The 24278-nt window shown below is 62.0% G+C and overlaps 1 protein-coding gene across 2 annotated transcripts in view; it reads left to right on the top strand.

Moving 5' to 3' along the window:
- Positions 1–24278, top strand: part of KCNT1 (potassium sodium-activated channel subfamily T member 1) — a 60331-nt gene that overhangs the window by 31792 nt on the left and 4261 nt on the right. The window contains exons 4-29 of one of the 2 annotated variants that reach the window (XM_055400699.2): positions 1440–1496; positions 2802–2850; positions 2938–2997; positions 3211–3285; positions 3353–3436; positions 4025–4119; positions 5112–5292; positions 8459–8623; positions 8958–9094; positions 10010–10073; positions 10198–10306; positions 10703–10811; positions 11531–11680; positions 11960–12198; positions 12441–12675; positions 13865–13970; positions 15872–16044; positions 16439–16510; positions 16617–16751; positions 17341–17452; positions 20843–20944; positions 21303–21386; positions 21573–21698; positions 21911–21931; positions 22631–22955; positions 24203–24265. In XM_055400699.2, coding sequence (XP_055256674.1) covers positions 1440–1496; positions 2802–2850; positions 2938–2997; positions 3211–3285; positions 3353–3436; positions 4025–4119; positions 5112–5292; positions 8459–8623; positions 8958–9094; positions 10010–10073; positions 10198–10306; positions 10703–10811; positions 11531–11680; positions 11960–12198; positions 12441–12675; positions 13865–13970; positions 15872–16044; positions 16439–16510; positions 16617–16751; positions 17341–17452; positions 20843–20944; positions 21303–21386; positions 21573–21698; positions 21911–21931; positions 22631–22955; positions 24203–24265 — 3128 coding nt within the window. The remainder of the gene's footprint in view (positions 1–1439; positions 1497–2801; positions 2851–2937; positions 2998–3210; positions 3286–3352; positions 3437–4024; positions 4120–5111; positions 5293–8458; positions 8624–8957; positions 9095–10009; positions 10074–10197; positions 10307–10702; positions 10812–11530; positions 11681–11959; positions 12199–12440; positions 12676–13864; positions 13971–15871; positions 16045–16438; positions 16511–16616; positions 16752–17340; positions 17453–20842; positions 20945–21302; positions 21387–21572; positions 21699–21910; positions 21932–22630; positions 22956–24202; positions 24266–24278) is intronic. The other variant, XM_088841044.1, reaches the window with a different exon arrangement.

Here is a 24278-nt window from a genome sequence, read left to right as displayed (position 1 = left end):
TATTTCTCCCGGCAATCTTGATTCCAGCTTGTGGTTCCTCCAGCCCAGCGTTCCTCATGATGTACTCTGCATATAAGTTAAACAAGCAGGGTGACAATATACAGACTTGACGTACTCCTTTTCCTATTTGGAACCAGTCTGTTGTTTCATGTCCAGTTCTAACTGTTGCTTCCTGACCTGCATACAGGTTTCTCAAGAGGCAGGTCAGGTGGTCTGGGATTCCCATCTCTTTCAGAATTTTCCACAGTTTATTGTGATCCACACAGTCAAAGGCTTTGGCATAGTCAATGAAGCAGAAATAGATGTTTTTCTGGAACTCTCTTGCTTTCTCCATGATCCAGCTGATGTTGGCAATTTGATCTCTGGTGCCTCTGCCTTTTCTAAAACCTGCTTGAACATCTGGAAGTTCACGGTTCACGTATTGCTGAAGCCTGGCTTGGAGAATTTTGAGCATGACTTTACTAGTGTGTGAGATGAGTGCAATTGTGCGGTAGTTTGAGCATTCTTTGGCATTGCCTTTCTTTGGGATTGGAATGAAGACTGACCTTTTCCAGTCCCGTGGCCACTGCTGAGTTTTCCAAATTTGCTAGCATATTGGCACTTTCACAGCATCATCTTTTAGGATTTGAAATAGCTCAACTGGAATTCCATCACCTCCACTAGCTTTGTTTGTAGTGATGCTTCCTAAGGCCCACTTGACTTCACATTCTGATGTCTGACTCTAGGTGAGTGATCACACCATCGTGATTATCTGGGTCGTGAAGATCTTTTTTGTACAGTTCTTCTGTGTATTCTTGCCACCTCTTCTTAATATCTTCTGCTTCTGTTAGGTCCATACCATTTCTGTCCTTTATCGAGCCCATCTTTGCATGAAATGTTCCCTTGGTATCTCTAAAGAGATCTCTAGTCTTTCCCATTCTGTTGTTTTCCTCTGTTTCTTTGCATTGATCACTGAGGAAGGCTTTCTTATCTCTCCTTGCTATTCTTTGGAACTCTGCATTCAAATGGGTGTCTCTTTCGTTTTCTCCTTTGCCTTTTGCGTCTCTTCTTAGCTATTTATGAGGCCTCCTCAGACAACTATTTTGCCTTTTTGCAATTCTTTTCCTTGGGGATGGTCTTGATCCCTGCCCTCCTCCTCAGATACCCTCCCCCTGCCCCTCCTTCTCAGAAACCCTCCCCCTGCCCCTCCTCTGCACAGACTCTCCTCCTCAGAGACCCCCCTCCTCAGAGACCCTCCATACAGCCTCTGCGGGTTGGGAGCAGGCTTCCTCATCCCCGAGTATTAGAATTCAGATGTCCATCTGAGATGTGGGGCCTGGCCCTGGGTTGGGGAGAGTGCCCCCCACACGCCCTGAGCTCGTGGCAATCCTGGAAGGGTCCGGTCCCTTTCGGGGGTGTTGCTTGGAGGGGCTGAGGTGGCCAGCTCTGTCTCTCCACAGCTGGGGCTGCCCGAAGCAGAATTATACCTTCAATGAGTCGTCCTCCGAGATCAACTGGTGAGTGTGCCTCCCAGTTCCCGCTCGGAGGTCCGGGGCAGGGTGGGGTGGCCAGAGGGTGATGCTGCCCGGGCCCCCGGGACAGATGCCCAGTCACAGCCAGAGAGCCTCCTGGGATCTGCAGAACCTGTCCGAGCAGTAACAACACTGGGGTGACCCCGTGGGGTACAGCCCCTGAGACCCTGGGAGCAACAAGAGGGTGACAGCGGGTGTCACCAGGAGCCAGGTTGGCCCAGCGCCTTTCTGTGACGCCCCCCAGCCCCAGGGGCCCTGGGTGAGAGGAGACAGGCAGGGAGGGCCTGCCAGAGGGTTGGCCACTGACTCTGTGGTTCATGAGCCTTTGGCCAAAGAGAGCAGGTGCCACGGTCAGGCAGCGAGAGGTGACCCCAGAGCGGCGGGGTTGCCTGAGCTGGATGGAGGCTTCTCCCTTCCAGCCTCCCCAAACCCGCAGCCGCACTCTCGGCCTTACTCCCTCACCCACGCCCCTCCCCTGGCACCCCGGCCTAGCCTTGCTGGTCAGTCCTGACCCTCCACAGCAGCAGGATGGATCTGCCAGACCCTGGCCACTGTTCCCAGGCAGGTCACCTGTCCCTGGGAGGCAAGAGGGTTAGGATCGTAGGGACACGCAGGAACACGCCAGGCCCTCCCTTCACATCTGGCCCTGGAAGCCCTTCCTTTCTGGCCCAGTGGGGGCAGGACAGCTTCTGAGCCCAGCCCGACTCCTGCTCGAAGGAAGGCCTGGGGATTTCAGTCTCTGCCCCTCAGTGGAGAAAGTCACTGCCCGACACCCCGGCTGCAGCAGGGGCCCCCAAGGGTCAGGCCTTGGCCATCTGGGCCTGGGGAGGGTGGGCAGGGTCAGCGTGGAGCTCGGCCATCTGGCCCCTCCTGCTGGTCTCACCCCAACCTTTGTCCAGAGGCTGCGTCTGGGCAGGGACACCCTTCCCCCATGTCACTCCCCTCAAGGGAGCCACATGGGTTATAGTCAAGGAAGGACCTGAGGTCAGGGGACCTGAGGTCAGGAACCCTGAGAGCATGGACGACCAGCACAGCCCCCGTGCAGGGGCACAGGAACAGTGGCCACCTGGGGCCGCCAAGCCTGTCCCCAGAGCAGCCTTGCTCAGGCCCTGGTCTCACAGACCCCTCCCCGAGGCCTCCTTTCTGGAGGAAGCCCCCCTCCCCTCCTGCTCTCGGCCCCTGGAGGGCAAGGCTGCCGCCCACTGTCCAGCTCAAGGAACAGCCTGGGATCAGCAGAGGCCCAGATGGCTGGGGACCCCTGGCCTGGGGCTCACCTCCCTCTCTCCCCAGGGCCCCCATCCTGTGGGTGGAGAGGAAGGTGGCTCTGTGGGCCATTCAGGTGAGTGGGGCGCTGGGGGGCGCGGCTCCGGGTGGGCCCTGCTGCCCCCTGGCCCTGCTCAGAGGCTCCGTTCCCACCCTACCCCAGGTACTCGTGGCCATCATCAGCTTCCTGGAGACCATGCTTCTCATTTACCTCAGCTACAAAGTGAGTGCCCCCAGGCCTGGCCCTGCCCCAGAGGCCCCTGCCATTGACACCCTCCGCCAGCCCCCACCCCCAGCCCCTTGCACCCCTTTTCCAGCCCCCGGTCTCACCCCCTGACCTCCCACTGGCTCAGTTTGTCTCTCTCCTCAGCCCCCGCCCCACCCTGGTGACCCCTCCCCACTACCCGCTCTGAAGCCTACCCCCTTGGCTCCCTAGGGCAACATCTGGGAACAGATCTTCCGTGTGTCCTTCATCCTGGAGATGATCAACACGCTGCCCTTCATCATCACGGTGGGTGAGCCGCCGACCAAGGCGGGGGCTGCTGAGACCCCCGCCCCCTGACCCGTCTCCTCCACAGATATTCTGGCCACCACTGCGGAACCTGTTCATCCCCGTGTTTCTGAACTGCTGGCTGGCCAAGCACGCCCTGGAGAACATGATCGTAAGCCACCCTCTGCCCCCACCCCCACCACTGCCTCACTTGTGTGAGGTTCCCCAGGACCCCGGGGCACTGCTTGCCATGCCGTGGTCCTGGCCCAGGGGAGCTGGCCTGCTCCCTTGGTGCCTAGGAGGCCAGTGACCGGCGGACACACGTGCCTGTCACCACGAGATGCCCTCGCGCCTCCTTCCTGGCTGGCCGGAGCCCCATCCCTGATGCCCCAGGGACGGTCACCCAGGCCTGTCCCTGACCCCGGAATCATGGCTGGGGAGGAAGAGGGTGAATATGCACGCGGGAGTGTGTGGGCCCCGAGACCGAGGGTTCCGGGCAGCCCCTGTGCTGGGCAAGGACAACTTCTTCCCAGAGCAACACGCCCACCGGCCCAGGCCTCGGCTCACCCCCATCCCAGCTGCAAAGGGAGGGGCCAGGGCTGAGGTCACGGCCTCTGGCCTATACGTGGCGGGGAGTGAGAGAGCTGAGGTCAGATGGAGTCCTTCCCTTGCTCGCTCACCTGTGTGTGTCCGGGACCTGCGGCGGGAAGGGCCCTGGGCTCCATCCCGCCCAGGCTGAGAACTGTGTCCCGTCCCGCAGAATGACTTCCACCGCGCCATCCTGCGCTCGCAGTCGGCCATGTTCAACCAGGTCCTCATCCTCTTCTGCACCCTGCTGTGCCTGGTCTTCACGGGGTGAGTCCCTGCAGGCAGCTGCCTGCCTGTCCCGGGCAGAGCTGGGCCCTCACATCCAAGAGGCCAGGCGGGCCTCAGGGTGGCAGGAGGCAGCCCGACCAGGACGAAGGGCCAGGAGGCAGCTCAGAGCCCGCCTTCCAAACCAGAGCTGCCCGAGCCCAGCTTCTCCGGGGTCCGGGACACAGCCTGGGGAGGGGCACTGGCTCTCGGCTGGGTGGGGACCCTGGGCTCAAGGCCCAGCTGAGAATCAGGTCTGGGAGCCGCTGGAGTGAGAGGTGGGGGGGCCAGGAGGGGAGACCCCGTCCCCCTGCATGCCTGCCCCAGGCCAGGGCAGGGGAGGCCCCAAGGCCAAGTGCCTCCTACCCTCCCTCCCCCCCCGCCAAAAAAAAACCACACAGACCTGAGTGGAGCAGGCTGGGGTGTCTGCAGGGTGGGAAACTCCAGGGTGATTCAGCCTGCCCCCTCCCCGCAGCCAGTGCGTTCACCCTGGGAAGGGCCCGTGTGTGCACTGTGGGCCCCCCAGGCCCTGCCAGCAGCACCTCCCAGCCTGGAGACAGGACGTGGGGCCACGGGAGTGGCAAGGAGGACTGTCCAGCTCTGTTCTGGGCAGGGGCCTGCGTGTGCCCCATGCCGTCTGACCCCTGGGTGAGGATGAGGCTCTGAGGTGGGTAGCAGGTGGGGCTCACAGCCTGGGTGGCCACATCCGCCCCCTCGGACCTTAAGCTCACACTGAGCCCACACAGTGCTACGTCCACGCTTGCAGCCAATTTCCCAAGGGCCTCAAAGGAGCCTCGGGGCCAGAAAAGAAGGTCGGGAAGGAGGGACGTGCTGGGTGTGCCAGCTCTGTAGGCCGGGGTCGGGAAGCGCCCGGCTGGACTCAGGCCCAGGCCGGGGCTGTATGGGTGACGAATGACCACGAGCCGCGGGCAGGCAGAGCCTCACTCCGGGAGCCGGGTGGCCGAGGCCCCATCGCCGCCCCTCCCTGGCTCTAGGACCTGCGGCATTCAGCACCTGGAGCGCGCGGGCGACAACCTGTCCCTCCTGACGTCCTTCTACTTCTGCATCGTCACCTTCTCCACCGTGGGCTACGGGGACGTGACGCCCAAGATCTGGCCGTCCCAGCTGCTGGTGGTCATCATGATCTGCGTGGCCCTGGTGGTGCTCCCGCTGCAGGTGAGCCCCGCCCAGGAGCAGAGCCGATGGGGGCGGGGGACATGGCTTATTGGGAGGGGGTCTGTAATCAGTGAGGCTGCTGTGTCAGGACAGGGCGGGGAGTGGCACTCTCAGACGCCTCCCCAGGACCTTTGCCGAGTGTGGAGCGGGAGGGGCTGCCAGGGTCTCCCTCAGGCTGAGAGGAGTCCTCAGCTGGTGCAGCAGAAGCTGCTTTCTGTCTCCTGTCATCTGTCACCAAGGCCGATCTGCAAGCTGAGCACTATGGGGGCAGTGCAGGACTCCACCTGTGTTTAGATAAAAGGTAGAGGCCCAGAGGCGGGGCCAGGCAGCTGTAGGCACTGCCCCCTGCAGCCCTTAAGAGGGCAGGAAAAGGTCCAGCGAAGGATCAGCACAGACTGTAGGGAGCCAGACCTCATGGTGGATACTTGGGGTTTGGAGGGATGGGGGCAGGGGAGGCACCTAACTGTGGCTGTAACAGGGCCCAGTCCACCCAGGGGGTCCTCTGCTGACCTTGAGCTCAACTCCTCACGCCCATTCCCACCCCCACCCGATAGCTCAGAACCCCAGCCCCAGCTGACACCCTCGCTTCCCCACATCCCCCAATCCAGAGTACAGTGTACTTGCCAGGAAAGCCAGTGTCACCGTCTATCAGTGATGAAAAAGGATGGTCCCAGTTACCATCCGGCATTCTTCTTTCTTTTTATTTACTCTTTCTTGGTTTGGCTGCACCGGGTCTTAGCTGCAGCATGGGGCTCTTCGATCTTCACTGTGACATGCAGGATCTCTAGTTGTGGCATGCGGGATCTCTAGTTGTGGCATGCGGGATCTCTAGTTGTGGCATGCGGGATCTTCATTGTGGCATGCGGGATCTCTAGTTGTGGCATGCGGGATCTTCATTGTGGCATGCGGGATCTCTAGTTGTGGCATGCGGGATCTCTAGTTGTGGCATGCGGGATCTTCATTGTGGCATGCGGGATCTCTAGTTGTGGCATGCGGGATCTTCATTGTGGCATGCGGGATCTCTAGTTGTGGCATGCGGGATCTTCATTGTGGCATGCGGGATCTCTAGTTGTGGCATGCGGGATCTCTAGTTGTGGCATTCGGGATCTTCATTGTGGCATGCGGGATCTCTAGTTGTGGCATGCGGGATCTTCACTGTGACATGCGGGATCTCTAGTTGTGGCATGCGGGATCTCTAGTTGTGGCATTCGGGATCTTCATTGTGGCATGCGGGATCTCTAGTTGTGGCATGCGGGATCTCTAGTTGTGGCATGCGGGATCTCTAGTTGTGGCATGCGGGATCTTCATTGTGGCATGCGGGATCTCTAGTTGTGGCATGCGGGATCTCTAGTTGTGGCATGCGGGATCTCTAGTTGTGGCATGCGGGATCTCTAGTTGTGGCATGCGGGATCTTCATTGTGGCATGCGGGATCTTCATTGTGGCATGCGGGATCTCTAGTTGTGGCATGCGGGATCTAGTTCCCTGACCGGGGATCAAACCCAGGCCCCCTGTCCTTCATTCTTCCTTAAACCACGTTCACTAGTTAGTGTCCTTACAGATGATGACAGTGAAAACGCAAACCAGTAAATGTCCCTCCCAGAGTAACAGTGACAACAGCTGACAATATCCTCCCCACTCGAGGCTGAGTTGTCATGTGGTGCTTCCTATAGCTGTTGGAACAAAGCACCCCACAAATGAAGGGTGGGGGCTTGAACCAGAGGAATCCAATCTCTTACGGGCTTCTCCAGTGGCTCAGTAGTCAAGAATCCCCCTGAAATGCAGGAGACCCCAGTTCGATTCCTGGGTTGGGAAGATCCTAGGTTGGGAGAAGGGAAAGGCTACCCGCTCCAGTATTCTGGCCTAGAGAATTCCATGGATTGTATAGTCCATGGGATCGCAAAGAGTCGGACACAACTGAGTAACTTTCACTTCACTAATTCTGTCTGATCTCATCTTAATGCATTACCTCTGCAAAGACCCTATTTCCACATAAGGTCACATTCAGAGGTTCTGGGTGGACAGGATTTCAGGGGTCGTTGTTGGATCCTCTACACCTAGGCCATTTGCCCCTCACTGCAGTGCTGGGAGGCAGGCACTGTCGGGCCATTTTGCAGATGAGCTGAGCACCTGTGCCACGTGGGGCTGGAACCCAAGTGTCTGTTGTCAGAGCCCCGACTCTGCACAGGTCTCAGGGATCACCCTGGGGTCTCTGGCCCCTCCCAGCAGGACCCAGTTCTGTGCTTCAAGGCCACAGGGTCTTGTTACTAGACTCTAATAACTCAATAAATTCAATGAGATGATCTCAATCTAAATATAGTACCTTGACCAGAGCAGGTGAGCATGAGCGGGGGTGGCTGCTGGCACTGATTTTAAATCATGTGGGAAAAATGAACGACCTCAGTGCTTGGGATGAAAACAGTCAGAGACTTTCATGGGACCTAGCTGTCACCTACAGACATGGAATCAGACTGTAGAGGGAGGCCCTGGGCGGGTCAGCACCGCGGACAGCTCTGCAGGGCCCTGGCATCCCCCCTCACCCCGCCCACCTTTATGCCTCTGTCATTGTCCTATTTCTAAAAAGGGTTCCCAACACCCAAAGCTCGTAGTCAGGAGGTGTGGGCCACACCAGGCGCAGGCTGCTGCCGCGAATCACCCACAACCTTGACTTGGGCTCAGAATCACGGTGCTCAAAGTGTTCCTTCCACATGGGGAGTCTGGGTCCCTAATTCTGTGGCTGAGAACTCCCCAAGACGCATCCAGGTTTCTCCAAATGTGTCTCAGGTGTGGACAGAGACCCAAAGGTCATGTAGTTACCTGGATATCCAGAGTACATGCTTTAGCATCCACGACTGAGCAACTGAACTGAACGGTCAGTTGGCCATCTGGGGCCAGGAGCTGGACCAGCCACATATCTGCTACCCCACACACGGGCCAGACCATCCACTGCCCCCACCTGGCCCCTTGGGTTACCTGTGCCGCAAATATCCAAGGCCTTCTGAGACGTGGTCAGGACGGGGCTCCATTCTCACCCTACCTCCTCTGGCCAGCTCTGGTCTCCACCCTTCGTGCCCGGCACGGGCTGGCTATCAGCCTTCTTGTCCTGCCCTGTGCTGTCGCAGTTCCTGGAGCCCCAGGCCACCTGGCACTCACATGCTTTACCTGCAGTTTGAGGAACTCGTCTACCTGTGGATGGAGCGTCAGAAGTCAGGGGGCAACTACAGCCGCCACCGGGCCCAGACGGAGAAGCATGTGATCCTGTGCGTTAGCTCCCTCAAGATCGACCTGCTCATGGACTTTCTGAACGAGTTCTATGCGCATCCACGGTTGCAGGTGAGGCCCCGCCCAAGCCTCCCCCCCATCGCTCCACTGCAGGTGAGGCCCCGCCCACGGACCCACCCACCGCTGCGCTGAGGCTCCACCCACAGCCCCATCCGGACCCAGAACCCCCTGAGCCCTCTGGGCCTCTGTTTCCCTGCCTGTGGGCTGGAGTCTGGAGAGTCTCCCACATTGTAGCGGGTGGGTCTGTGGCGTCCTACCTTTCCTTCCTGCCCTCACAGAGGAGGCTGGGGGTCCCGAGAGGCTGAACGGAGTTGAAACCAGTAGGAAGGCAGGGTGGGCAGGGCGCCAGTGAGCTTGCCAGGGGCTGACGGTGCCCTCCTTGCAGGACTATTACGTCGTCATCCTGTGCCCCACGGAGATGGACATCCAGGTTCGAAGGGTCCTGCAGATCCCCCTGTGGTCCCAGCGGGTCATCTACCTCCAGGGCTCCGCACTCAAGGATCAGGACCTCATGCGGGCCAAGTGAGTGCCTGGTTGCGGGGCGGGTGCAGTCCTGTGCCGGCCAGCCTAAGCGGCGGCCCTGAGCACTGCGCCAGCCGGGAGGGGCCATCTGCCGGGCGGCAGGTCCAGCTTTGTGCCTGCTGCCCGCCCAGGCCAGCCAGGCCCCTCACTGACCCCCGCAGAGCCTCCCGGGCAAGCCTACCAGCTCCTCTCCCACCTGCCTGGCTGTTTGGGGGTGAGGCGGGGGTTGCTATGCTGCGCCTCGGGTGGGAAGCCAAGGCTGTGGGTGGATATTCTTCTAAAGACGAGGTGACAGGGTGACTTGAGGTAAGGAGACTGAGTTGTGAACAGAACTTTCCAGAATCTGCTGCAGCACATTCTGAGACACCCGGGAGGGGGCCCACCCACCCCCGGAGGGCCCTCCATTCCCCCGCCAGTCATCACCATTTTATACGGAGCCTGATGTAACCTTCGTGGTGAAACGGTGAAATGTGGGTTGTATGGAGGCCAAGGCGGCAGGAGCCCAGGTAGCCAGGGCCCCCATCCACCCATCTCCTGAGCCCAGGAATCAGGGGCCTGACAGGGACAAGTAGCAGGTGCGGGGTGATGGGGAGGGAGGCGTCAGGCCTCCCTACCCCGGGGCAAGTGCACTGTTTCTCAGGCAGCCTTTCTGCAGCCAGGGTTGGGGGCGGGGCATGAGGGGAGCAGACCTGGCCATCCCCAGATCTCTGGCAGCCTGTCCCAGGAGAGGACAGGACAGCAGGCGGGGTCCAGCATCTCTGCCACCAAGTGCACCCCCCTTCCATGCCCCAGCCCCACCCTTGGTGTGTAGGGGCCCATCCTCAGCCCGTTCAGGGCTGGTCAGTGTGAGGCGGGATCCTGATGGCCCAGACAGGGACGGCTGGTCCTGTGGTGCCCAGACCTGGTGCTTTGCAGGATGGACAACGGGGAGGCCTGCTTTATTCTCAGCAGCCGGAACGAGGTGGACCGCACCGCAGCGGTGAGTGCCCCCCGGCCACCAGCCCCCCACCTGCCCGCCAGCCAGAGGGGGCAGGTGCCCAGGGCAGAACCCCTTCCCCAGCCTGCTGGCTGCCCTCAGCAGTGACCATGGCCTCCCTGCTCAGGACCACCAGACCATCCTGCGTGCCTGGGCCGTGAAGGACTTCGCCCCGAACTGCCCCCTCTATGTCCAGATCCTTAAGCCTGAGAACAAGTTTCATGTCAAGTTTGCAGGTACGTTTGGCCAGAAGGGGGGCTCCAAGGGGAGCATGCTGGGGGTAGGAGTGGAGTTGAGGCAGAGCCCATGCAGGTGCTGCACCTGGGAGCCTGGGGGTCAGTGAGGGCCGGGGCCAAGGGCGGGGGACGGGCAGGAACACCGTCTGATGAGCACCTCTAAGGTGAGCAGATCTATGCTGGACACCTGGGGGACCAAAGGTGTTGCTGGCTCTGTCCCCCCACCACCAGCCCTGGAGCTTTCGGCCAAGCGGGGGAAACAAGCACAGAAGGGCCAGGAGAATTAACAGGCTCGGGAAGGTGGGGCGCTGGAGGGAGCCTTCTCCGGAGAAAAGGGGGCGCCTACCGCAGGGGACGGTGAGAGCCGCTCAGTGATGCTGAGCCTCCTGCCCGCAGAGCACGTGGTATGCGAGGAGGAGTGCAAGTACGCCATGCTGGCGCTCAACTGCATCTGCCCGGCCACGTCCACCCTCATTACCCTGCTGGTGCACACGTCCCGCGGCCAGTGAGTGCTGCCCGGCAGAGGAGACGACCCTGGGGGCAAGGGACGTGTTGAGGAGCCCGAGATGGGAGGGGGTGGCGACCTGGGAGGACCCAGCTGGGAAGCAGTAGGTGCCTTGTCCCTCAAGGAGTGGGAGCTGGGGGCGGCCTTAGGGCTGCAGGGAATCACAGGCAGGGCGCTCCATGGAGCAGAGGGCCTAGTGGAAGCTGGGGCTCAGGAGAGCCACCGAGTCTAGAAACAGCGATAGGGGCAGGGGTCGGAGGGCGGTTGGGGGGACACGCCTGGCCTGTGGGAGAAGGCGTGTTGGTGTTCGGCACCCGAGCTGGGGTCCCACGTAGAGCGGGAGGTGAGGGGCTGCCCTGGGACAGAGGGGGGGTGTCATCTTCTCTCTAGCAAGACACCCCAAAGGGTGGGCTTGGCTCCCTGTGGGGCCTGAGCGGCCCTCGGGGAGGGACCAAGCAGATGTCGGAGGACCCACAGGCCACAGAGGCCGGTCTTGACTCTGAAACCTTTTGACACCCCCTAAAAGCCGGACCATTATGTTCACAGCTCTTTAAAACTGGCCGAGGGACCCATCAGGCCACACCCGAGTCTAGTTTCCCACAGACGGAGAGGGGCGGGGTCAGGGGTCACGTTGGCTTCCACCCACCCTGGAAGCCTGGAAGCGGCCAGGCCAGCCCAGGCAGGGCAACGGTGGGGGTGACGTCCTGCCCGCGCCCCAGGGAAGGCCAGGACTCGCCAGAACAGTGGCAGCGCATGTACGGACGCTGCTCGGGCAACGAAGTCTACCACGTGCGCATGGGGGACAGCAAGTTCTTCCGCGAGTACGAGGGCAAGAGCTTCACCTATGCCGCCTTCCACGCGCACAAGAAGTACGGCCCCTTGCACCCAGTCCAGGCCCGGGAGGGAGCGGGCGCTGAGCGGGACGCGGAGGCGGGGTGGGCGGGGCCTCGCGCGCCGTCGGGTGGGTGGGCGGGGCCTGGGGCCGGACGCCACGCCCACTCAGCGTGAGACCGGCGCCTGGCACCTCACTCTGAGGCGACCCTCGACCCTCGGTGGATCTTTGGGTCCAGCGGGAAGAGGTCCCGACCCCCACGAGGAGCCCGAGACGGGCAGCTCTGGGCTCCACCCCCGTCCGTCCGTTCGCCCAGGTACGGCGTGTGCCTCATCGGCCTGAAGCGCGAGGACAACAAGAGCATCCTGCTGAACCCGGGCCCGCGGCACATCCTGGCGGCCTCCGACACCTGCTTCTACATCAACATCACCAAGGAGGAGAACTCGGCCTTCATCTTCAAGCAGGAGGAAAAGCAGAAGAGAAAGGGCTTCGCGGGGCAGGGGCTGTACGAGGGCTCGTCCCGCCTGCCCGTGCACAGCATCATCGCCTCCATGGGTGAGGCCGGGCGCCCGCTCCCAGCTGGGCAAGCGGGCAGGGGCCCAACCCGGAGACCCCGGTCCTCAGGCCTGCGCGTAACCCTGGGCAAGCCCCCTCTCTCTGGGCCTCAGTGTGCACGTCGGTCCAGTGGGGTCATCCCTGCCTTCCTGTGGGGACATCACTCAGCACTGGGAGGGAACTCCCACCCCCAGGACAGGCCCGGGAGGAGCAGCCAGCCAAGTCCATCCACTCTGTTCTAGGGACAGTGGCCATGGACCTCCAGAACACGGAGTGCCGGCCCACACAGAGCAGCGGGGGCAGCGGGGGCAGCAAGCTGGCTCTCCCCACGGAGAATGGCTCGGGCAGCCGGCGGCCCAGCATTGCGCCCGTGCTGGAGGTGGCCGACAGCTCGACCCTGCTGCCCTGCGACCTGCTGAGTGACCAGTCAGAGGACGAGATGACGCCGTCGGATGACGAGGGGCTATCCGTGGTGGAGTGAGTGTCTCGGGGTGGGGGAGGACAGATGCTTTCCACGGGAGACAGGGAGGTACAGCATGGGAGTGCCTGGTGCCCAGGAAGAGGTGGCCGGCCAGCACTGGTCCTGGATCCACGCTCTGAACCAGGCTTCCAAACAGCTTCTGCGGAGACCTTGCTTGGCAAGTGGAATCTGGGGACTCAGCTCCTGGGCAGGAAGTCTGTGCTGTACCCCCGTCAACCCTCATCCTCCTCAACCTGGCACTCTGGGCGGGCAGCCAGACCTGAGTACCACGGCCTACTTGACTGAGGCAGCTACACTCTGAGCCCGGCCTGCGGAGCCCTGGGTGAGGTGCCGTCCAGGCCTGGAGACTGCTGGCCCACGCTGAGCTGCCATGCTGCCCTGGGTTTGAGTCCAGATCTTCCTCTACGATCATGAGACGGAAAAGACCCCAGTGTGTCCTAGAATCTCAGCCACTTGGCCTTATCCCAAACAGATAGGCAGCACCTGACCCCAGGGCCATGGCCAGTCACAGGCCTACACGGCCTGTCCCTCCCAGCTGGGCTGTCAGCATGCTGTGGCCACTCTCTGCTCCTGCCTCTGTCCCTGAGGTAGAGTCAACGCACTTTAAAGACGAGCTGCTGGGGACTGGCTCCAAGATCAAGGGGGCTCTACAGGGCTCCTGCACATTTGGAGCAGGTGGCAGACTGGCCTCTGATACTACCTCCCTTAAGCCAACTGGAGGCCGAGCAGAAGGCCAGCCCCTCTCCTACCACCCCACATGTCTGTACTGGGCACTGATGGGACAGCCGGAAGGTGGGGGGCAGCCTGTGGGGCAACCAGCCCAGCCTGGCCACCAGTAGAACAGGGGCCAAGGGCCAGCATCTGCCCCGGCGTTGGGGTACTGGGAACACCAGGGTAGGGGAACCCCTTAAGTTTATTCTATGGCTCCCAGGCCTGTGTGAGCTCATGTATGTGTGTGTGTGTGTGTGCATTGCATGGAATCTCCTCCGATCTCCAGGGAACAGACACAGGTCCTGGTCACAGCCCTCCTTCCTGCCTAGGGGTTGAACAAAAGGGTCCTGGGGCTTCCTGGGCGGGAGGGGTGAGTGCTCCAGCCCAGTCTGGTCTGCGAGGCCTGGCACCCCTGTGTGGCCACCCAGGGTGTGGGGCACATGTCTGAGGTTCCTGTCTCTCCCACCCCTCCAGGTATGTGAAGGGCTACCCCCCCAACTCACCCTACATCGGCAGCTCCCCTACTCTCTGCCACCTCCTGCCCGTGAAAGCCCCCTTCTGCTGCCTGCGGCTGGACAAGGTGGGTCACAGCAAAGATGGGGAGGCCGTAGGGACCCTGAGGACATCCTGACTCAAGTCCACCTCCCCGGTGTCTATTTCTGTTGGCGGGGTTGGGGGGCCGCGTCCCCTCCCTCCTGCATCCGCATGCGTGTCTGAGACGAGGGAGTGCCTCTCCTGACCGCAGTCCACCTACCAGGACCGGAACGTGGTGTCGGACCCTCAGCCCACAGTCCAGAGCCAGTCCTGACCCGCTTCTGCGTGCCCGTCATGCCTGCCTCCCTCCATCTCAAGTCTCCGTGCCCCACCTCCCCTGGGTCTCTCCTGTACTGGGGGAGTGCAGTCATCGATTTGGGGAGCATCCCTGAAGGGGGGCAACTTAGCCTTTGCACGGGGCGGGGGCTGGTCCCCCCAGAGGTGCCACATCCTCCGGGAGGCCTCCCCGCGATGCCGCCTTAGAGCACGTGGTCTCCCTGGAGGAAATACAGCTCCACCTTTGCGGTCAGGATGTCACGTGGGGACTGGGCACATAAGCTGCTCGTCACTGACCCCTGATGCGTTTCCTCTGCAGTTGATGGATCGCAGGTTCCAGTTCCTTCCATGTTTGTGTCCATTCTTCCCTGTGAGGAGGGTCTTCCCCTTTTTTAACCATTTGTGTACATCAGTGTGGACTCACTGTTTCACTCAGAGAGTAAACCCACTGGGCATTACTGCAACATCGGCTTTCTGCACGGATCCTGCTGGTTTTGACACTCAGACTTTCCTGGTTTTGCTGATGGGACCTCCAGGTCTTTCCAACACGTCTCCTGGTCTGTGAAGATGTCTGTGCTTCTGAACTAATGGTGCCTGCCCCCCCATTCTTGTTCCTACTCCAGTCCTGGAACTGGCTGCTGCTCCAAGAAACCTGATTCCTGTTAGTGGAAACCACGTTTAGAAACAAGATGGGGATTTGGGGTGCTCACTGCTGCCCTGCATCTGAGCCTCTCCGCAGAGAGCTAGAAAGTGGGCCCACACCCAACAGAATGTGTACACACATGACAAAATGTGCACACACCAAAAAAATATGTACCCACCACTCAACAGAATGTATACACATATGACAGAACATGTGCACACACAGCAGAAGGTACACACATGAGAAAACGTGCACACAAACATGTATACACACACACAGTCTAGAACATGTACACATACTCTAGAACATAGCACACAACGTGTACACAACGCACATGCTATGGAATGTGTATACACATGACAAAACATGTACACACTTGCACACACTATGGAATGTGTATACACATGACAAAATGTGTGTATACACATGCACGTGCTACAGAATGTGTACACACATGACAAAACATTCACACACAAAATGTGTATACCCACGAGAGAATATGTATACACATAAGAAATGTGCACACAACACGTATACACACATGCACACTATGGAATGTGTATACAAGACAAAATGTGTGTGTACACACACACGTATACAAATGCACACACTAGAGGATGCATACACACATGACAACATGCATACTCAAAAATGTGTATACACACTTGAGAGAATGTGTTTACACACAAGATGTGCACACACGAAAGAATGTTATACACGTAAGAAATGTGCACATACATACAAAACGTGTACACACATGCACACACCACAGAATGTTACACACAAGACAAAATGTGCACAAACACAAACGTGTCCATGCAAACACATCTGTGTCTGCATCTGCTGAGGCCACCAGGTTGCACAGACACCCCCCTTCCCACCCCCGCAGGGCCCCAGCTCACGCTCTGCAGGGCCTGGTGGATGGCTGACCTATAGCCCTGGGGACACCAGGTACCATTTGGCCTCAGGCTCTCCTGGAGCGCCCTCCCTCGCCCTCCATGGCTGACTCCAGCGTTCTCCCCTTACAGGGCTGCAAGCACAACAGCTACGAAGACGCCAAGGCCTACGGCTTCAAGAACAAGCTGATCATCGTCTCAGCAGAGACAGCGGGCAACGGGCTGTACAACTTCATCGTGCCACTGCGCGCCTACTACCGGCCGCGCCGAGAGCTCAACCCCATTGTGCTGCTGCTGGACAACAAGTGAGGGGCAGAGGGCGGGGCACGGGGGCCCTCACCTTCGGCGGGGAGTGGGGGGAGTGGCCGCGCCCCGCCTGCCCCTTCCTACACCCTGATGCCACTCCATAATCCTCCCCATGACAATAAACCTCCCCCAGGGTGCACCCCCAGCACCTCTACCCCCAGAGGCCTGCCAGCCCAGAGCTCAGGGTCCAGTTTCAGCTGTCCTGCTCCCAGGGCCTTGGTTTCCCCTCGGGGACAATGAAGAGCAGCCCCGTTGGCCTCTAAAGGCGTCCCTGGTCCGAGCCGTCGCGGTCCTGGGGCCCCTGCTCCGTCTCGGTCAGAGCTGGTGTGGGGGTGCAGGCTGGGGGCGGGGGCGGGGCCGGGTGGACGCCTGCAGGACCTGCTGTGCCCACAGGCCCGACCACCACTTCCTGGAGGCCATCTGCTGCTTTCCCATGGTCTACTACATGGAGGGCTCCGTGGACAAGTAAGGCGCCTCTCAGCAGGAGGACCCCCAACCCTGCTCCCCTCCTCCCCGGGCGGGCACCCAGGCCCGAGCAGGGGAGGCCGCACCCAAGGGCGTCTCCCCGCAGCCTGGACAGCCTGCTGCAGTGCGGCATCATCTACGCGGACAACCTGGTGGTGGTGGACAAGGAGAGCACCATGAGCGCCGAGGAGGACTACATGGCTGACGCCAAGACCATCGTCAACGTGCAGACCATGTTCCGGTGAGACGCCGGGGCAGCCCCGAGCTCCCCCTCGGCGGCGGCCGGGGGCTCCACGCCGAGCCCCGCCCCCGTCCATGACCGGGACCGCCCCGCCCCCAGGCTCTTCCCCAGCCTCAGCATCACCACCGAGCTCACCCACCCGTCCATGACCGGGACCGCCCCGCCCCCAGGCTCTTCCCCAGCCTCAGCATCACCACCGAGCTCACCCACCCGTCCATGACCGGGACCGCCCCGCCCCCAGGCTCTTCCCCAGCCTCAGCATCACCACCGAGCCCCGCCCCCGTCCATGACCGGGACCGCCCCGCCCCCAGGCTCTTCCCCAGCCTCAGCATCACCACCGAGCCCCGCCCCGTCCATGACCGGGACCGCCCCGCCCCCAGGCTCTTCCCCAGCCTCAGCATCACCACCGAGCCCCGCCCCCGTCCATGACCGGGACCGCCCCGCCCCCAGGCTCTTCCCCAGCCTCAGCATCACCACCGAGCCCCGCCCCGTCCATGACCGGGACCGCCCCGCCCCCAGGCTCTTCCCCAGCCTCTGCATCACCACCGAGCCCCGCCCCCGTCCATGACCGGGACCGCCCCGCCCCCAGGCTCTTCCCCAGCCTCAGCATCACCACCGAGCTCACCCACCCGTCCAACATGCGCTTCATGCAGTTTCGCGCCAAGGACAGCTACTCTCTGGCTCTCTCCAAACTGGAGAAGGTGAGTGGCCCCTCGTGAACCACCCCTCCCCACCTGCGCCCACGTGAACTGCCCCTTCTGACTTGGCCCAGCCGAGAGCCTGCACCAGGCCTGGAGGGCGTGGGTGCCTGCCCTCCTGCCGCGGGGTGCTAGCCCCAGGGTGAGGCTCTCGAGCGTGCAGCCCAGAGACTTTAGGGTCCTTGGCCAGGAGAGGACATCGTCCCCCTAAGGCAAGGTCCATCCTGGCCTTGTGCATGGCCAAGGCTGCTCGTTACATCAGAAATGACTAACCCAGGTGACACCAGCCCTGACAGCACACCCCCATCTGAGCTGTGTCCATTCTCTCAAACACCAGCAGGGACTGTTAATCCTGGTACAGTCGGGATCAGAGAGGGGAGTGGTTGCATCAGGTCACACAGTGGCTCAGAGGCAGAGCTGGAACCAGCTTTCTGCTCGGCTTCATGAAGGGCGTCAGCAGGGTCAGGTCAGCAGGGGCCTGGGGGGCATGGGGACCCACCAGGGACTGGTGGTGCCGCCCCTGGCATGTTCGTGGACCCCAGGCCCTTCCCAGCCCCCTGTCTGGGTCAGTGTAGTCCTGCCCTCCACTGAGAGGCAAGGCCGCGCTCAGGTGGCCCCGGGTGAGACCAGGAAGCAGGTGGGCCGCTGCCGAGGAGACCCAGCCAATGAAGTCAGGGGTAGTGACCGTTCCCTGCGAGGCCAGACTGAGGTCCTTGTCGGGGGGCAGCTTGCATCTGCGTGGCTGACCCCACACCAGGCCAGGCCTGGCCCCACAAGCAGACAGGGTCAGCACGGGAGCTCCACCTGCCCAGAACCCAGGTGGATGATGGAACTGCGTTTTGCCAGGAGGCCCATGGTGGCCCCAGAGCCCCTTGGTCTGTAGCCGGAGACCTCAGTCAGCAGCCGGGGAGCTCGGGCCATCCTGCCTCCGGAGGAGGCTTGGCCTGGATCCCACATGACAGCCCACTGGAGCCCACTCAGAGCCACTTCCTACCAGCCCGTGAGCTGATCCTCCGTCTGCTCAAACTGGGACTGTGGGCCTCGGAAGCGGCCCCAGCCAGGACTGTGTCCAGGTGCTTTGGCCAGTCTGACCCAGCTCGGGCAGGCTGACCAGCACAGAACTGGGGTCAAGGCCAACATCCTGGCACTGGTCTTCACTTGCCGCCAGTTCCCCACGGGCCTTGCACCCTGACCTGTTCAGCAGGTGGGCTTGAAATAGGTCCGTCAGCAGACACTGCCCTTGCACGGCAGACACCGCAAATCCACCCCTACCCTGCCCTCTGTGGCAGGCACCACCAGTTGGCCACACCTTCCACCTTCGCCTGCACTCCCCGGCAGGTGCAGGGGCGGGGGTGGCCCACTCCCCACCTCGTCCTCTGGTTTTGCGATGGGGAGAGAAGTCAGCAAGTGAGCACGTGTGACCTGGGGAGGCTGCAGCCCGGGGTTGAAGGCCATGCCGATGGCCACGGTGGGCAGGGCCAGGCGTGTGCAGTGCTTGGGGGCTGAGGACAGGGGCACAGAGCCACGCGACCCACCCCCTCTGGAGAGATGGTCAGAGTCAGTGCCTCCCCCAACCTATGCACACGGAAGATCCCACAGAGGACGGGGTGGGAACGCGGCCAGCACGCTGTACGTACGACCTGGACAAGGCGAGGCCTGTTTCGGGAGTGGAAACTGCAGGAACATCGGAAACGCTTCTGGCATTCAGATCAACGTGCTTCTCCGAGATCGAAGTGGCACTAGGGCAGGGGGATTCAGGAAGGCGTGGAGGGCAGCGGCTGCATCTCCCTGAGGCTCTCAGGAAGGTCTCCCAGAGGCTGGGCCACTGCCCACTCCCCCCCCACCCCGTCCCCAGACTCAGGTTCCTGGCGGCATCACCGCTTCCGTAGCCTCGGCACCTGTGACGGTGACCCCGACCAGGGCCAGCCTGCCCATTCAGTCCTGCCCCTGCTCCCTCCAGTGGTTTTCAGAAGGGCTCGTCCACATGTGTTCCCATGTCTCGCTGTGACCTGTGACCTCAGAGCTTGGGCTACAGCCTCCAGACCCTCTGTGGCCACTACAGAACAGGCAGCATGAAGCCACTGAAACATCAAGCCTTCCTTCACCAACAGTCTCCCTGGACCCGCCCTCGCTCTTTTCTTCTCAAACCATTCACTGTTCTTAGTGAAGGGAAACCGACAGCTTTAATGATCTCGGGAATCTCCCCGTTTGTCCTCATAGCGTGCGGCGGGAGCATGCGGCCTGCAGTCAGCAGGCCACGCGGGTCGGATTCCAGGGCTTGTCCGTGATTCGTTCTTTCCGGGACAGCAAAATGCCGCTCAGAACTGACACACTGTTCCCTCAAGGACACCTACGTGCCAGCGCGCCCTCGGGCTCTCTGCTGGTGGGGAGGGACAGAGGTGAGGCCTGCTGCCCCAGTGTTTGTCTGCCCCGCCGGCCACCAGCCAAGTTAGAAGGCGGAAGCGGCCACAGCAGGAAGCAGCCCCAGGAGAAGGCCCCGGGAGGACTCCTGCGTCCCACCTTCTGTCTGTGTGGAGCATGTTCTGGTCCAGAGGGAAGGATGACTTCCCGGGCTCAGAGCCACCCCTCAGCTATAGGTCGACCTCACGCAGTGGAGACACGCGCCCAAAAAGCTCGTGTCCCAGAACCAGCACGGAGTGGGGAACACGATTCTGAGGAGGATGCTGAGGTGGAGGAGGCCCTGGCTCGCCCCAGGGTCCCACACCATCACCAGGGTCCTTGCAAGAGGGAGGCCAGAGGTCATCCTGCCAGCCCTGGAGGTGGAGGAAGGGCCCAGGACCATGGTTGGCTTCTAGAAAATGGGAAAGATTCAGGAAAGGAGTCTCTGAGGCGGAGGGGGTCACCGGCGGGAGCCCTGCAACAGCTGACTCCAGCCCCACATAGCCAATCGAACTCGCCAAGTCTGAGACCATGAGAGAGGAAGCGTGTGGTTCTGAGCTGTGGGTCTAAGGAATCCGCGTGGGGCCTCGTGATGCCGAGCTCACAGGGGAGGCAGGAGCTGTGATACGCATGTCACTGCTCACGCGCACGCCTTGCTGTCCTCGCCACCTCACCCACAGGACACGAGCTCCAGGACAAGTTGCTACGGGTGTCAAGGGCCTGGGGGGCAGCGGCCGGGCATTAACCCCAGCACAGGCCCCTGGCTCTCGCCAGCAGGGCCCCAAGTCCTTACTCCTGACTGTGGCCCCCTGTATCTGGGCAACACGTAGCCGGGTGCTTGGCCCCTGTGTTGGGGCATCTGCTGGCCTATGTTCATATACTCCCCACACGTGTGCACGCATGCACACACTCCGTGCACGCACGCCCTGGGCTGCCTGTCCCGTGCGGCTGTAGCCGCGGGCACCAGCCTGTCTGAGCTCCCCTGTCTTGCAGAGGGAGCGTGAGAATGGCTCCAACCTGGCCTTCATGTTCCGCCTGCCCTTTGCCGCCGGCCGCGTCTTCAGCATCAGCATGCTGGACACACTGCTGTATCAGGTCAGCCCGGGGCCTGGCTGACGTCTGGTCCTGAACCACGTCCCCAGGAGACCAGTGGGACTGTGGCTCTGGGCCCCGTCCCTGACCGGGAGCCACAGGGGTTCACCCCTGAGTATTACCATCCTTTCCTCCCAGGAGGGTGCTGGCCTAGGGTCACTCCTGGCAGCCTTTGGGTTTCTGATCCCTTCTGACCTAAAGCGCGTGACCAGGCGAGCTACCATGGCCAGGAAAGGCTGCCTGGCTCCATCTGCTGGCACGCTGTGAAGGGGACACTGTGGGTGTCCAGGGGTGTCCATGTCCCGCTAGGGGGTGTGGAACTGCCCACAACACCGGCCTCACTGCGGCCCCTCTCCTCCAGTCCTTCGTGAAGGACTACATGATCCCCATCACCAGGCTGCTGCTGGGCTTGGACACCACGCCGGGCTCCGGCTACCTCTGTGCGGTAAGTGCCTGGGCCGGAGGGGAGGACGGGGCGGGGCCAGAGGGGCGTGGTCGGGGTGGAGGGGCGGGGCCCGGGCTGGTGGAGGGGCGGGGCTTGTGGCTGGCCTCCGGGCAGGCGCGCCCTAGTGGGGAGGCAAGCGAAGGCTCTGCGGCCCGAGGCCGGCCCAGCCCAGGCTCTGCGTTGCAGATGAAGATCTCGGAGGACGACCTGTGGATCCGCACCTACGGCCGCCTCTTCCAGAAGCTGTGCTCCTCCAGCGCCGAGATCCCCATCGGCATCTACAGGACCCAGTGCCACGTCTTCTCCACCGAGGTGCGGGGCGGGGGCCTGGGGATCCAGGCCATTTGGGATCAGGTTCACAGGCGCCCACGTGGTTCCTTGAGGGACTTTGGGGGAGGGGAGAGCACCGAGGGGCCGCGCGACGCGGCCTGCCCACGAGTTGTGAGCCCACGGGGGCTCAGACAGCCTCGGGGGTCAGGGCAGGAACCCCACAGGTACCCAGGTGGCTCTGGTTTCCTTTGCAGCCCCACGACGTCAGGGTCCAGGTGAGTGGTCCCTTCAAGCCTACGGGAGTGCCCGAGCCCAGCCCCACCCAGGCCTGGAGGGGTTGGTTAGGAAGCAAGTCCCCAGGTGGCTCTGGCCAAGCTGCAGCTCAGAGAGGACTCCTAGCATCACTGTCCTCCCTGGTGCAGATGGGGAAACTGAGGCCAGGGTGGGAAACCCAGGCTCCCCCTGCCCCCAGGCTGTCTGCTTCTCAGGGCACGGCCCCCATCCTGGCTGGTACCCCTGCCTCCCCCGATCTGTCCCCACTTCCACACCCCCCCAGGCCCCCACGTCACCCACCAAGCCTTGCAAGGCTGTGCGCGTCCCAGCCCACCATGGGGCTGCCCCTGTTTTCTCCTGCCCCCGAGGTGAGGAAACTGAGTCTCCTGGAGGGGGTGTTCCCCCCACCCCCACCCCGCTGTGGTAAAGTCAGAACACGCAGCCCCAGAGAGGTGGAGGGAGGCCCGCCTCTCACCAGCAAGTCAGGGACAGGCCTGAGCCAGGGTTTGGGGAGAGGAAGGGACTTCCACCTGAGAGAAGGGCCTGGGGTACCCCCAAAACTGTGACTGTCCTCCCCATCACCCCAGCTGCTCCGTGGGTCCCCCCGGTCCTCTGCCCAGCACCCCTTCCCCTTCCCTGTCCCCCCACCCCGTCCCCGGACACCTGTCCCCTCCCAGGCCTCACCCCTCCTCCCCGGCCAGTCCCAGGTCTCGGTGAGCGTGGAAGACTGCGAGGACACTCAGGAGGCAAAGGGGCCATGGGGCGCGCGGGCGGGCACGGGCGGCGGCAGCACCCACGGCCGGCACACGGTGGGCAGCGACCCAGCCGAGCACCCGCTCCTGCGGCGCAAGAGCCTCCCGTGGGCGCGGAGGCTGAGCCGCAAGGGCTCCCGGCACGCGGGGAAGGCGGCAGCCGAGTGGATCAGCCAACAGCAGCTCAGCCTGTACCGGCGCTCGGAGCGGCAGGAGCTCTCAGAGCTGGTCAAGAATCGCATGAAGCACCTGGGGCTGCCCACTACCGGCTACGGTAAGGGGCAGGGCATCTGTCTGCTCTCCTGGCTCGTGTGTGGAGGGGGCTCCCCTAGCTCCAGCGCCACGCCCCGCAAGGAAGGGTTCATTCACCCTCTGCTCTGGGGCCTCAGTTTCCACATCTGTAGAAAAAGGATGCCTACTGCCTGAGCCAGTAGGCAGCTGTGTTGGAGGAGGCGGCTGTGGGTGGGGACAACCTGGCCAGGCTTCCTGAAAGCCAAAGGCACTGACCTCAGCTGGGGGGCAAATTGGCCACCTCTGGCCAGTCCTGCCGGGATCAGGAACGCAGGACCCCATCATGTTCCCCTGAGGATAGGAACAGGGGCGCGGACCCTCCCTGTAGCCGGAGCTCGTGCAGGATAGGGGTGGGGCAGGTCAGGGGGCCCAGCACCAGGACACTCCACCACTGCTCCTGGGGCAAGGCCACCCCATTCCTGCGACTTCAGGACAACACTGCCAGGGCGTTTGTTGTCGGCAGATTTTTTCCATAGCTTGATTCGGGGAAAAGTTTGTGACCCTGATCATGAACAGGGCTGGGGTCCCCAGCTGGGCCAGAGGAGACTAGCCCCCCGCCTCGCTCCAGAGATGCTGCTTCTGTTGACAGCCCCTCCACCGCAGCCTGGCCTCATCCACACCCCAGACTGGGTGGAGGCTCTGACCTCCGCTAGGCTCCATCTCTGGGGAACTCTGCCCCCCACCCCACCCCGGGCCTGGCTATATTTTACTGGGCACCCACTCCCCCTACCCCTCCACCTGCTGCTCACCTGCTGGGTCAGGGGCCCTCAAGCCCCTCCAAGTGGGACCAAGCAGCTTCGGGCTTCACCCAGAGCTGCCCAAGGAGATCGCCACCTGCAAGAGCCGCCCAGCGCCTCCCGGCCACACCCCTGCTGCATGGCATACCTGGTCCACTCTGTACCCTCTCCCTGGGCGGGTGCTGTCACCCCCGTCCCGGGTGGCGTGCTGGTTGCTCAGGCTCCCATGTCAGACTCTGGCAGACGGACACTCCAGCCCAGCTGAGCCCCAGAGCAGACCCCTGCCCCTCGGGGCTCCCCTGGGCCTCCCCGCCCCCCGCCTGCCCCCACCAGAGCTTGGCAGACAGAGAGCCGACTCCTCTTCTGGACAGACGGGCCCCTGCGGCCTGCGTGCACCTCCGTTCCCCCGCTGTGCCGGCCGCCTCCTCCACGCTGCTTGCTGACCTCAGTCTCTCTCTCTTTCTGTCTGTCCCTCTTCCTGTGTGTTCCGTAGAGGATGTAGCAAATTTAACAGCCAGTGATGTCATGAATCGGGTAAACCTGGGATATTTGCAAGGTAATTCTGCTCT

The sequence above is a fragment of the Moschus berezovskii genome, chromosome 11 (assembly GCF_049115385.1).
Source record: "Moschus berezovskii isolate FMDL1 chromosome 11, NW_MosBer_1.0, whole genome shotgun sequence".
Classification (NCBI taxonomy): domain Eukaryota; kingdom Metazoa; phylum Chordata; class Mammalia; order Artiodactyla; family Moschidae; genus Moschus; species Moschus berezovskii.
The sequence above is the reverse complement of the archived record's forward strand: the minus strand, read 5'-3'. Positions and strand labels throughout refer to the sequence as shown.